This window comes from Eupeodes corollae, chromosome 3, assembly GCF_945859685.1.
Source record: "Eupeodes corollae chromosome 3, idEupCoro1.1, whole genome shotgun sequence".
Classification (NCBI taxonomy): Eukaryota; Metazoa; Arthropoda; class Insecta; order Diptera; family Syrphidae; genus Eupeodes; species Eupeodes corollae.
Window position 1 is genome coordinate 9,848,419 of NC_079149.1, and position 14,208 is coordinate 9,862,626.

Consider the following 14,208-nt stretch of genomic DNA (forward strand, 5'->3'; position numbering starts at 1 on the left):
AAGCTTAGGTTCCCATCGATCACCAAAATCAAGCATCAGTGAGCGTGGTAAGTAGACAGATGGGGGAACGTCTCGAAACCTACCGTCATGTGCTCTTTCTTTTCTTTCTGTCTTTTGTTCTTTCTCTTCTGTCGTTCTGTCTTGTATTAATGTATTGTGTTGTTATCACAAACACGCTTTAGCTTCGGCTTCACCTGACGTTTACGAGTTCAGCCATAGGAATTTAATGAATGCTATCACTATGTAGCTTCGACCTCACGTTTCGTTTGACAATCGTAAGGAAAAGAACGTAATGTAACGTAATGTGACTCCAAACGGAAGCTCTAGGTCAAATTTGATGAACATTTGCTTTGTCTGACAGCTCAACAGCTGTAAAAAAATGCCAACAAACAAAATATTTGCTATTTGGAGGGATGAAATAATAGAAATGTCATTCAAAGCAACCTCAAAGCGTAACGCAGACGAAGCCGAAGCTGAAACGTGTTTCTGATTCAGCCTTCAAGGTGCTGTGCTGAGTAGTATGTAATGTAATGTAATATTTTGAGGGATGTGTATTGTGTCTCCTTTACGTACTTTTTTTATTAACTCCCTGAAGTAAGCAACAGAACATGTGAGTTTCTACTTTACTGTTTCCCTGAAAGGCAACGTCTTTGCGACCATCTTTTTTAAAAAGACCTTATCTATAAACATAGTTTTTTTATTTCTTGTATCTATAAATAACTAAGTGACCTGTTTTTAAACTCAACTCATAAATCAACTTTAAAGTTTCTATTTGTTTGTTTATTTGCCCTCATATTCGTTCACGAGTCAATTTTTTCGAGTGTTATCTTTTGAGCAAATGTTTGCTTGCTTGGCACTTAGTCACTTTGCTCTTAAGTTAATTTACTTTAATTATAATAAAAGAAATTTTGAAAATTATTTTAATTTAATGAAAACTATAATACTTTTAATTAAAAACAAACATCAAAATATTTCTTAAATATTTACACAAAAATTATATTTAAATTTTACAAAACAATTTATTATCATATTTATTCTTTAATATCTCCTCATGACTTCATCCGGACCTGGACATATATATACTCTAAGACCTGACCAAGACTTCATAGTCATGAAGTCTAACTTCCTGTCCACCGAAGGGAATATACAAACAATGGTGAGATGGTTGGATTTTGCCAGGTGTCAGACTTCCACAATGATGACCACGTCCAATGTACAAGGGCTCACCCTCTGAGGTACGTCCACAAATGACAGCTCCTGGTGCAACACTTCCTCCCGACCCGTGCATCCATCCATAGCCATAGCCAGTCAACAGCTCAAAGTCATACTTGACATGTTCCTGACCGCCCCACGCAACATAAGCGCATCCTTTGCCGGGCACCACTTTGGCGGGCAACAAATCACCCTCGTGGTAGGCACGTCCCACATAGATGGCATCACCGTCAGCATCTTGACCGGCATGAACTGTTCCTGGGACGACATAACTTCCCGAAGCTGATACCCATGTTTCTGGTTGCACCAAAACCTCATAGCAATCCAGTCTGTGCTCTCGTCCTCCGTACGGGATGTAGAGGCAGCCGTGCGAAGGATGTACCTTACCGGGGGTGAGACTGCCCTCCCAGTGTCCACGTCCAATGTATAGTGGCTCCCCATCGGTCGTAGGTCCAACGGTCACAGAGTGTGGAGGCACTGATCCCGATGATGATGGCAGCCAAACGTAGTGGGTTCCGGTAAGGACCTCAATATCGTGCTTATTGATTTCTTCCCCACCCCAAGCGACATAGGCTTGAGTTTTGTTTGGCACAAACTTGGCTGGCAAAAGATCACCATTGTGATAGGCACGACCTACAAATATCGCGTCACCATCACTGTCGTGTCCGGCTTGAACGGCCATCGGAGGAACGCCCGAGTAAACATTTGTTGGCACCCAAGTGTGACCTAAAATGACAAAGAAGCAAAAACACAATTGTTAAAAATGAATCATTTCAAAAAAAGAAAGAAGAACAATGAAAACATGAACTCAAAAACGGCCTTTAGGGTTTTATATGTCAGGTGAATCATAAGCTCCAGTTCAATAACAACAAAGAAAACAATAAAAGTGTTTTTTTTTTAATCAATAAATTAAGCCCTTTACACCACGCGCCTGTCTCTCCTATCCTTTCATAAATATTTTTATCGGAATTCTCAGGAAACAAAGCTATCAGTTTTGAATGAAAACAACTTTATGAAAAGCAAAACTTATCGTTCTAAAAGATAATGAATATTTTTATTTATCAATTTATTATCAGTTTTCAATATAAAACAAAATTAAATTACCTTTTCAATGCGTAGGTACATATCGACTTATCAATAAATAACTAAGTATTGGTTTTCTTATTAACAATAAATTTTAATTACATCCTTTTGATTGCAGTTAAACTTTTTAATTCATATGAATTGAGGTTAAAGAATATGGTTTTCATAAGGCATAGAGAGCTATCACCTGTTTGACACTCAACAATGTTTGTTTTGAGTTAAAAAAATAATACCTCATAGACAAAATAAGTCTTAAGGTCATGATGGGATTTTCTAGAACATTGACGACTTTCTGTTTTTATCATAGCTGAAAAACAAACAAACTTTACCTTTTGATAAGATAATAAAACCTTAACGCAATAATATTTTATCTTTTTTCAAAATTATCTTTTTTAAAATTATTTTAAGACTTTTAATGAGTACGTTGAGATAACTTCGCTCTTACGTTTTTTAACTATTTTTAGAACATGATTTGGTTTCAAAAATTCTAAGTAAAACCTAATTGAGGCGCTGATACGCTTTCTACGCCATTCTATTTCTAAAGACATTATTATAACTTAATAACCTTAGATAAAATAAACAAATTAGGTCTTTTGACAGATTCAAAACCCTTTTGTAGATTATGTCAAAATTTTAGCTATTTAAAGGGTATTCTTTTAGCTGAATGAAAAAGCTTCGATGATCGTTGTCTATGGTTTGACAGTTCAGAATTTAAATTGAGTCGGAATTAATGTGGAATAACAAGAATAACGCTTCGAAATTGTAGTCAGTGGACTTCGACCATTTTACGATGTTTAGGGATAAAGCTCATTTCTTGTTAAATGGCTTCGTTAATAATCAAAACTGCAGCAATTCTCTCGTTTTAAAAACCAATTGGAACTGCATTATTGTCCGGGAATCGGGTTCTCCTCCAGTTTCCCATGTCTTTAAGGGATAATGACTAACCCTAAAAGAAGTTGTCCTCGCGTTGCCAACATTTGTACGTTCATGAAAGCAGTTCAAGAACGAATACCACTAAACACTATTCGGAAGATCTATTTCAATGCTGATTAGAGAGCATTTACACATAAAGGGCTATCAACGCTCAACACATCATTTTTCAACACCTCGACTCTTAAAAGTTAACGTGGAAAGAGTCAGAGTGACTTTTCTATGGCATGCAAAAATGAGCATGAAGTAATTCTTTTTTTTCGAATGAAAAGATTTCTACAGTTGAAGAATTTTTGAACAAAGAAAACCATCAGTTTAACTCAAACTATCGTTCTAACTTCAAACTTAACCATCACCATTCTTCAGAAATGGTTTGATTTAAATTTTTACTCCAAAGTGTAAAATAACACAAGTTTTGGAAACAAATGTGAAAACGGCTGGCAAGTTTTACCATCTAGAAGTGGTAAAGGGTTTGGTAACTTACTTTTTATTGGACATATGTATAAGGTTTTTCAACAGGGACGCTACAAAAGTAGAGCTCCAGGGACAGCGACCGACGCCATATTTCTTGCCGCTTTTTTTGACATTTCTCTTTAGTAAGGTTTGTCATTTCATGATGAAAAGATATAGTGGCCTCAACGTTAAGAGCGCTACGTCCAATTTACGGTCGTCATAATCGTCCTCAACACAACTTGAATCTATGTACAGACACGGTACAAAACATTCCCATTCCAGTGAGACAAAGAAGTGACCGTATTGTCGAGAATATTTCTGCCGCGGAGGCTTGAGTTGCAGAAGTCGTTCTTAAGCGTTGGGCATCTCTGTGACGGCGAGGGTTGTGGCTAATATTGCAAAAACATCTTGGCTTTATAAGATTAAATTGACGTAGGATCTGAAGCCGCTTGACCGATAGAAGTGTCTTATGTTCGTGAATTGGGCTAAGCAACAACTTGAAAATGGTTCGAGTTTTCATCGAAAAATCATCTTCAGAGATGAGGCTCATTTCTGGCCTCAACATAAAAAAAATCGGTTTTGGTCAGGCAACAAGTACGTGTGGAACGTACTCCATGAGCCATCATTTAATCCCGAAAAATTACGGTTTGGTGTGGTTTATCGGTAGGTGGCGTCATTGGGCCGTACTTCTTGCGTGATGATCAAGATCGCAACGTTACTGTAAATGGGAATCGATATGGTCTATGCCAACAAGCCAGCGCAGCGACGATTAATGAACTTCGTACGAATATCAAACGTGAAAAGAATTTCATTGGCTTCCAAACCCGTTTTTGTTTTATTAAAAAAAAACTTGTAGCGCTCTTGTTGAAAACCCCGATAGATTATTTCTTCTACAAGATTCTGGTGATACAAACAGAGCCAAGACAACACATAAGTGCCTTAGGGTCAATATAGTAGGTTTTAAAGAAGCTTAAGTTTGGCTCACTGGAAATCAATATTTTAATTTCTACGATTATTTTTTTTTTCGTCAGAGTTGGAGCGCGTGTCTGAAAGACTTGAGTTAACGGAAGCAGTGTCAAAAATATCAATTAGTAACATTGCTTGTCATTAATGATCAATGACAACAACGTGTAAGAGCTGGAATTAAAGCGAAGATTGGTCGTTTTGAGTGGAACTATGGAGAGTGTTGCTGACAATCCAGGAACCTCAATTCGACGTGGTGGACAAGAATTGCAAATTTCAAGAACCTCTCTACAGCGTATACTCACCAAAGATCTGTGTCTTCATGCTTGCAAAATTCAATTAACACAAAATTGATGCCTAATGACCATGGACAGAGAAGAGAGTTCGTTGAATGGATTATTGAACATCAACAAATGGACCCTGATTTTTCGAGCAAAATCATCCTAAGCGATGAAGCACATTTTCATCTTGATGGCTTTGTCAATCGCCGAAATTGCCACATTTGGGGTTCGGAGAACCCACATGTGATTGTCGAAAAACAGATGCATCCACAACGCGTGACTGTATGGTGTGGATTTTGGGCTGGAGGCATAATTGAGCCATATTTTTTTGAAAATGATGCTGGTCAAGCAGTGACTGTTACTGGTGCTCGATATCGCGACATGATTACACAGTTCTTTCTGCCAAAATTGGATGATATTGATGTGTCCAATATGTGGTTTCAACAAGACGGTGCCACATGTCATACAGTCCGTGAAACAATTCAATTACTGCATGAGACATTTCCAGGTCGTGTACTCTCTCGTTTCGGTGATCAAAATTGGCCTCCTAGATCGTGTGATTTAACACCATTAGACTTCTTTTTATGGGGTTATTTGAAATCACAAGTCTATGTCAACAAGCCCACAACCACCCGTGCATTAAAGGAGGAGATTCAACGCTTCATCAACGAAATTCAGCCACATTTATGCAGAATGGTCATGGAAAATTTCAACAAAAGAGTGCGCATGTGCATGCAAAGCCGTGGAGGCCAATTGTCCGATGTGTTATTCCATACATAACCCTATCCTATGAACTTTACGAGTCAATAAAAATATAACTATCAAAAGACTAAAAACTGCGTTTTCTATTAATTCAAATCTTGCGTTAATTTTGGGACACCCTTTATTTCAAGTCGTTGGTTTATGACGACAAACCAGAAACTCTTGAAGAAACTCGCAAAGCGTATTGGAGAAAGTAGTAACAAATTGGACTACTGCCGGAAATGCTAATTAAAAAATAAATACCTTGAAATTATCCATCAGATTATATAAATAAATAAATTTTTATCAATTTTGGCAGGATTTCTTGAAGATTTTTTAAGAACATTATCTTACGTTAATAACAACATTTTGCATAGATTTAAATAATTTTAAACATGCCCCATTTTCCGAATTTCGATTGAAAGTGAATTGAAATCACTTTTCAATTTCAATTGAAATGAAACTGCATGTTCTTCAATTCGAACGATTTCGAAAACTTTGAAATTGCTTCGAACTGTCAGAACTGAAGGATCATCCATTTTTATTTTATTTCTGAAGATGGATGCAATATTATTATCAATTTAAAGTGAAAAACGGAAGTAAAATTCAAGAGAAAAAATAAGAAGACGAATTTTGCGAGAAAAATCAAATATATTGGATGTAAGTGTGTGAAAATTATGTAGAATTATTCTGATAAATAAAGTAAATTATTGATTTCCCCTTATAAGCTTTCATCATAATTTTAGATTAAGCAAAGACGCTTTTTTATATGTTCTAAGGGAAATAGAACCTTTTATAATATACCTTCATCGATTTCTTCAATACAAAAACTTACTGCAACCTTCCGATTCCTATCAAAGATCAATTCACAGAAATAAAAAATGTGATTTGAATGCGATCAAAAAGTGGAACAAACCGAAATACAGAACATACATTTGAATGTTCGAAAATCCAATTAAAAAAAATGAATTGTGGAAAACCCAAATTAACTTTTGCAAAGTGTATTTACAATAAGTAAATTTTAGAACATGGACACCATTCTCAAATTTTCAAATCGTTTTAGTTTTTATCAACTATCGCGTAGTAATTTTTGTAATTTCTTGTTTTTATAAGAAAAATCTGACTGTTTATTTTGAAAATAATAAGGTAAAATTAGTTTGGAGACAATACCAATCAATTGTTGCCAAGATATTCGTGATTTTTTAAGTTTTGATCTTTTGGTAGAAAATCGTTACTTTGATTTTTCTCTAAATGTTACCAATGTCAAAAACGTTATTCTTAGTTTCATAAAACTATTTTGGTTTTGTTGTTGTTCTTATTTAAAAAAACAACCGTTTATTAATTTTTTTTTTCAAAATTATACTTATTTTGTATCACGTCACATTATACAGCATAAGACTTAATTGAAGTCGCTAGCGTAATTTGTTCGTGAGATATTTCAGGTGAACTAAAATGTTCACATTATTTTAAATTGCTATAGTAAGAAAATATCCAATCAATTTTTTTGAAAGTCCTTTCTGCATATTTAGATATTATTACCTGTAAAATAAAATGTACTTGTAGCCGATATCTCTACTGATTCTTGAGATATGGACGACGAAACAAACGTATTGATGTACACACGTACGAACATCGCTCTAATAATCTTTGATATAGATTCTAGAGATCTTCAAACGTCAAGAAATTTCAAAATTTTGAATTCTTCAAATGGGATGGATTACAATAACTTCCTATGAGAAGTTAAGAATTCATTTTAATTTTATTTCTGTCTTGTTATGAAAAAATTAAATTAAATTCTCAACTCTTATAAAAAAAAACACATTAGAATTTTCAATTTTTGACGAAAGATACAGTTAAAAAAAGTTCTTACGCCGAAATGCTTAAAACCCTAATTTACAAGTTAGGCTGTAAGGGCGAGAGCAAACCGATAGACGGACAGAATCGCAGGGCCCACCTTTTCTGACCTCTTCTCTACCAAAAATAACGTCATGTCCGAATGAAATCTCGAATTCGAAAAATACTTGGCACATAAATTATCTTTATATTTTAAAATATTGTCGAAAGTAAAATACCTATTTACTTTAAAAAATGCAAAAAGAAAATGTATGACACTGTTTTGGTCTTGTTTTTTTAAGGAGAATAAAACTACTGTTTAGCACTATTCTGAGCATAAGCTTTCTTCTCGAATTGTTGTCTGTTTTAAACTTTCAAATTGAAAAAATAATCACACTGTTTTTATTTGGAAACACCAAAACCTTTTTAAGTTAAATAAATTTTAAGTTTATGAAATTTTTTAAAACATTTTCACTTCAAACGTTTTCCAAACTTACCCATTTTGTATTATGTGTTTTTTGTTCGGTTTTGAAAATCCCAAAATATATTTAAAATTTAAAAAAAATAAATTTGGCAGTGCACTTGCACAATCCGTAACTTGAAGAATATTGTTTCAGACTAAAATTATTACGATAATTTCTGTTGATTTTATTTAATAAAGATTGGTTATCTTTTCGTAAGATATGAACATACGTACAAACCTATAACAGGTTACGAATACAAATTTTATCTTATCACAAAGAGTCACTCTTTCTCTGATAAGGTTCTTTATAAGTAGGTTTTTTATTTTTATTTTTGTTTAATATTTAGCCATACTTTTTTCTTTTCCAATGAATCAGCAATGTAATTGTTTTGTTATGTCGATATAATAATACATCTGGTTAAAATTATAATAACTTTGTAATCAGGTGCATTGTATACCTTTTATACGTATCTCCAATACATTTTCATTATTTTCTTTCAACCTTTAGATACAATGCATTCATTTTCAAGTGACTTACTTTTGGACATTTTTAGCAATTCGAAATATGTATAAGGGATTTTAAAGTGACACTTTATTTGATATCTAGTTTATTTTCAAAATAATCGATAGATTAAAAATATAAGTGAAAGATCTGATAATAATTAATAGGTTTATTTTTATTTTATGGTAATACTTTTCCAAGAAAATTCAAAAGGGGATTTTAAAGTTTGTCGTTTCAAAAAAAAAAGTTTAAAGAAACTTTGACATCGGTATATCTTATCATTTTGTGTTCTTCCAAAACAAAAAATTAAACTATTGTTTTGATAAGAACTTAATATTGCGATATTTCTTTAAGTTGAAATGAATGACCAAGCCATCAAGTCATTGAGGGTGAAGGTTTAAGACACTTGTCTTTTTCAACAATTTGAAGATCGAATGCTTTTTTGTTTACAGGAATTTTTACAAATCTAGATGAAAATTGAACATATAGGAGGTTATAGATTTATAAAAGTTGGAAAATATCTCCCTTCCGCCATTTTGTCTTTTGAATTTCGCGGCTGTCTACAAAGCGCTACAGAGCTCATATCTGGCAATACTAAACATAATTTAAAAGGTTTTGACAAAATTTACAAAATGACGCTATGTATGATTAGTTTGGATATTGCGTTCAACAGTTAGAGACGTTTAAACATGGAGTTTACTTACGACGAAATTCGCGCTATTTTAAGTTTTCCTTCGTTAAAGGCAAATCCACTAGAGAAACGTTGCGCGAGATTAAATGTGTTTTCGGCGATAGTACTCTATCACTTTCAACAGCGGAGGAATGGTTTTGATGATTTAGAGCCGGTGAAAACACCATCATTGATAAGCCAGCCGGCGGAAGAACGGTGACAATGAAAACAGATCAAATCATGGAAAACATCGAGTTAGACCGGTATGTGGCATCTTGTGAAATCGCCCAGGAGATGGGAGTTAGTCACCAAATCATTTTTAACCATCTGCAGAAGGCTGGATTCAACAAAAGTTTGATGTTTGGGTGCCGCATGATTTACGCAAAAAAATCTTGGTGACAATATCAAGCGAAAACGGTTGTGGTCGAAGGCCAATGATTCGTATCAAACAGTGGCCAAGCCGGGATTGACCGACAGGAAGGTTTTGCTGTGTGTTTGGTTGGATCGGAAGGGAATCATATACTATGAGCTGCCCCCATATGCCCAGACGCTTTATTCTACCATCTACTGCGAACAACTGGACCGATTGAAGCATGCGATCGAATGCAAACGTCCAGAATTGGCCAACAGGAAGGGTGTACTGTTCTACCAGGACAACGCCAGAACACACACTTCGTTGATGACTCGTCAGAAGCTACGGGAGGTCGGATATGAGGTTTTATCGCATCCACCATATAGCCCGGACATAGCGCCACTTTTTATAAAGCATTTAATAAAGAGCAAAAAAGCGGAAGTCAGATATTGTCCAACCTTTATGCGGAAGAAATTAGAATTTGAAAAGCTAGAAAACAATAATTTTTAAAGATATATTAAGCTGTCCTAATTTTCAATGTTACCTTATAATTCTTATATCAAATCAAGTTGTAAAAAAATGCTTCTTTAAAAATGTCAGAGACACACACACAGAAAAAAATGTGTTTTTAAGTAATAAGACACAACAAATTTTTGAACAAAAAATTGTATGGTGAATTTGCGAAAGATAAATCTTTGTCTTCTATTTTTAGTGCTTATTTGGAATCCGAACTCAGTTCTCAATTATCTGCTCAAATTTATAGAACACTCGTTTACAACATTATTTTTTTCAATATATTGCACAAAAATTGTTTAGCGGCCAGATTCGTTTCGAACAAAAAAAATTAGTTTCAAACCGTTTTGCCATCTTTTTCTATTTTTCTATTGAAAACTATTTTAGAATAAATGTTTAAAAGTATCCTTAAGATTTTTGTAAGACAGGTAAAATCTAACAACTTATTTATGAATATTTTTGGAAAATATTCTAAATATTTAAACTGAACATTGAGGAGAGGCTGATGGATTTGAAAAACAGTCAGAAATTCTATATATTAGTAAATTATTTTATGAATTTAGGTAGCCTCAAAAAGCCAAAAGTAATATCTAAAAAACTTGACCTGTTGGAGTAATTTTAGAGTCGAATTTGAATTAAGACCATCAAACCTATCAGAAATGTACAATTTGATTGCCAGAAGAAAAAAACAATCGATTAATTCTCAAAAACGTCCGTATTTATCGTACAATATTTAAATACGTAAAAGTGTCAATTCAGTGATTCTCGTGGACTTTTAAAGCAAGTTTCCAAAAATCAACCAGCAAATGTGCTGATTTTGTGTATTAAACTGGAGTATTCATTAAATCGATTTCAAAAAACTATATGAACTATCCTGAAAATATCGTTCATCCTGAAAATATTGTTCACTTGTAAAAAACGGAGGAGTTCTTCAATGTGAAAATATGTAGAATACATCTAGATGAGGCACCCTATACTTGTTTAAAAGTAATCTTCAAAATAAGCCATCCACAGCAATCCTTATGCATCCTCTAGTATCCTCAGACATTCTCATTCATCTTCATTCATCCTCATTCATCCTCATTCATCCTCATTCATCCTCATTCATCCTCATTCATCCTCATTCATCCTCATTCATCCTCATTCATCCTTATTCATCCTCATTCATCCTCATTCATCCTCATTCATCCTCATTCATCTTCATTCATCCTCATTCATCCTCATTCATCCCCATTCATCCTTATTCATCCTCATTCATTTTCATTCATCCTTATGTGTCTTTACGTCATATTGTGTGTATATTTTTCTTATCGGGCTTCAAGTAATTTCGAATGAGAGGTTTGCCGGGAAGAATTGTAAACACCCTCCGTTTCATGTACATATACAAAAATCTAAAAATGAATCAGAAATTCTTCAAAATTTTATTTTATTAATTAAATTCAATATCTCTTCGTCATCTCATAATAGCTTGTTACGTTAGTTGCAAAGAAGAAGTGAATTTATTTTAAAACCCTAAGTTTAGTTTTTCTAAAAATCTATCACACGTTTCTGGCGTTCTATAGAATTATTGCACTTTATCGGATTTTTAAGTGCTGTCCAATTTGTGATGTGTGCACTGAGTTTATTGAGTGTGCATTATCGTAAAGCTAAATAAAAGTTAATAAGGTTTTGTATTGTCTGACATTTTTTAAAAATATTACTTCAATCGAAAAAAACTGTTTGAATTCTTTCTTAAAAACATTACTTCAATCGAAAAAAACTGTTTGAATTCTTTAGGGTGAAAACCCCTATACATATTTGAAGCTAGCTGCTTTTTTCAGTGACTTCATTTTCTGTATTATACTGGAGTTTATCACATAATTTTTGAACTTGAACATTTTCATTATGTAGCCTAATTTTTAGACACAATACCCTTTTTCTAGGCCAACAAGTTTTGAAATAAAATGCAAAACTCGTCCGCACGAACTTTGTGTTGCATATAAAGAGTCTGTTTAAAAAATTACTTCCAAAAACCACATCATGTCCCTATTGTCTAAAGCTTAATAAATTGGGATTGATAACAATGCGGAATTTTGTAACGATCTTTTATAAACTTTTTCGAATAGAATTAAATGTGTTTACTCTTTTTAGAGCCCCAAAATATGCAACAAAAGACCTAAACATGAGAGCTATTAATAAGATATCAAATGCATAGCTAATAGGGGTCAATCGGTCACCTTGACGGAGGAATATTTTGAAGCGTTCTTTTTATTTCTAGACCCAGCATTCTTGGGTATTTATTGACATTAGTTAACTTTTTCACAACTTACCATGGACGCTGAATTTCACTTCAAACCTTTTTACTTATACTTTTCAGAACTTTCCTAAAGTAGTTTCCCATATTTCTGCTATTATTAAATAAGTTTGACAGATTAAACTTCTCGACAGAATGAAAGGTGTTTCTTTATCATCTGGCTTAAGATCGATTAACTAAATCCAAATGGCGGTAAAATTATAAACAAAGCATTATTAAAAAAAATTGTTTTATTGTTGTCTTATATTTATTTAAACTTCTAATTTATAATCTAATTTCTCTTAACAAGCATTTCGTAGTCCTTAAGTTTGACTTCTTTTCCTCCGTAAGGGATGTAAATGCAGTATTCCCTTGGATGAACTTTGCCCGGTGTCGTTGAGCCATGATGGTAACCACGTCCCACGTAAACCTTCTCACCATTGTGTGTCCATCCAGTTGATACAGCTCCAATGGGAATATTATCGCCAGAATGTGTACCACCAACCCAGGTGTATCCATCACCAACCAGCACCTCGAATTCATCCTTAAATAAATCCTTGCCACCATAGCTTACGTAAACACTTCCAATATTGGGCACAAACTTGGCCGGCAGGTTCTCACCATCGTGGAAGGCCCGGGCAACAAAGATTGGCGACTTATCACTGTCGTGGCCAGCAATAACTGCATTTGGTGGAACATTGTGCAACGAACCAGGCACCCAAATGTGCACTGGGTCACTTATTAGGACCTCATAGCAATCCATGCGATGTTCCTCGCCTCCGTACGGAATGTACAAACAACGATGGGTGGGATGAATCTTACCCACGGTCTCGCTGCCCTCAAAGCTACAACGTCCAATGTAAAGTGGTTCACCGTCAACAGTGTTGCCAGCTCGGACAGCATCCACGGGTATTGTGTGAGTGGGGCAGTTGACAAATCTGTAATTCTCGCCAACTAGAACTTCGAATTCGCTCTTAACGATCTCACGACCTCCCCAGCTGACGTAGGCGCAGTGCTTGTTGGGAACTACTTTGGCTGGCAGCGTGTCACCTTCGTGGTATGAACGGCCGACGTAAATTGGCGCCCCATCAGAGTCCTGTCCTCCAAGAACGGCGAAAGGTGGAATTGGCGAGTCTGCTGACGAAGCAACCCAACGGTGGTGTGCTAGAAAATAAATAAAAATAGAAATAATTTATTACTTCAAATTCAGAATCTTTTTTTTTTTCAAATCAAAAGTGGATGAAGTTCGATTAGAGCTTATCTAAGGTACCCAACCTACTTACACATTTTGTTTGTTTAATTTTTGACTAAATAAAATTTTAAGCCTTTTCTTTTTTGTTGTTTAAGGTATCGTTCTTGATACCTGGGCTTATGATGTGTTACCTCAACGGAATCTAGGGAATAACTATGGGAGGTTTTCTAAATGCGGAACTTTATATGAAGGTATAATATCTACTGAAACACTCACTGATAAGAGCTCGTGAATATTAATCTTATTGATTATTGTTATTTGTTTTTATTTTGTTATACATATTTTTTTAAATTTTGGTAAATTACCAGCTGAGTAAAAAAATGGAAAAAATGATTCATGAACAAAAATAAATTCTTAGTAAATTATTTGTGGGTAGTTAAATGTTCCTAAGTCAAAATTAGATAAACAGAATTATACCGACATGATATTTCAACTTTGTACCATACCGACGCATCGCAACGGAGCATACGACGATCGACTGTTTTTCAATCATCAACAACAAAAAAACACACTTGTCATTTTTTAAAAAATCGGAATTTTTATGCAAACTTACATAAATTACTCATTTTAAAAGTTGAAACTTCAGATCTACGACGACGTGAACGACTTCTTCTTGAACAAAATAACAGTAGTCTACATCCAAGTTTTTTTTTGGCAAAAATCGAAAATTCGACTTTTTTTTCAAAAT

The 14,208-nt window shown here is 34.3% G+C and overlaps 2 protein-coding genes across 2 annotated transcripts; both read right to left on the reverse strand.

Moving 5' to 3' along the window:
* Positions 1-915: 915 nt before the first annotated feature.
* On the reverse strand, positions 916-8,149 carry LOC129952619 (uncharacterized). Its single transcript, XM_056065334.1, has 2 exons — positions 7,994-8,149; positions 916-1,938 (listed from the first exon to the last, which is right to left on the reverse strand). Exons 1-2 carry the CDS (start codon positions 7,995-7,997, stop codon positions 1,085-1,087), a joined length of 858 nt encoding a protein of 285 aa, XP_055921309.1. The 5' UTR covers positions 7,998-8,149; the 3' UTR covers positions 916-1,084.
* Positions 8,150-12,501: 4,352 nt separating this feature from the next.
* Positions 12,502-13,711, reverse strand: LOC129950333 (uncharacterized). The gene is made up of 2 exons (XM_056062229.1): positions 13,552-13,711; positions 12,502-13,432 (listed from the first exon to the last, which is right to left on the reverse strand). Exons 1-2 carry the CDS (start codon positions 13,553-13,555, stop codon positions 12,561-12,563), a joined length of 876 nt encoding a protein of 291 aa, XP_055918204.1. The 5' UTR covers positions 13,556-13,711; the 3' UTR covers positions 12,502-12,560.
* Positions 13,712-14,208: the final 497 nt, after the last annotated feature.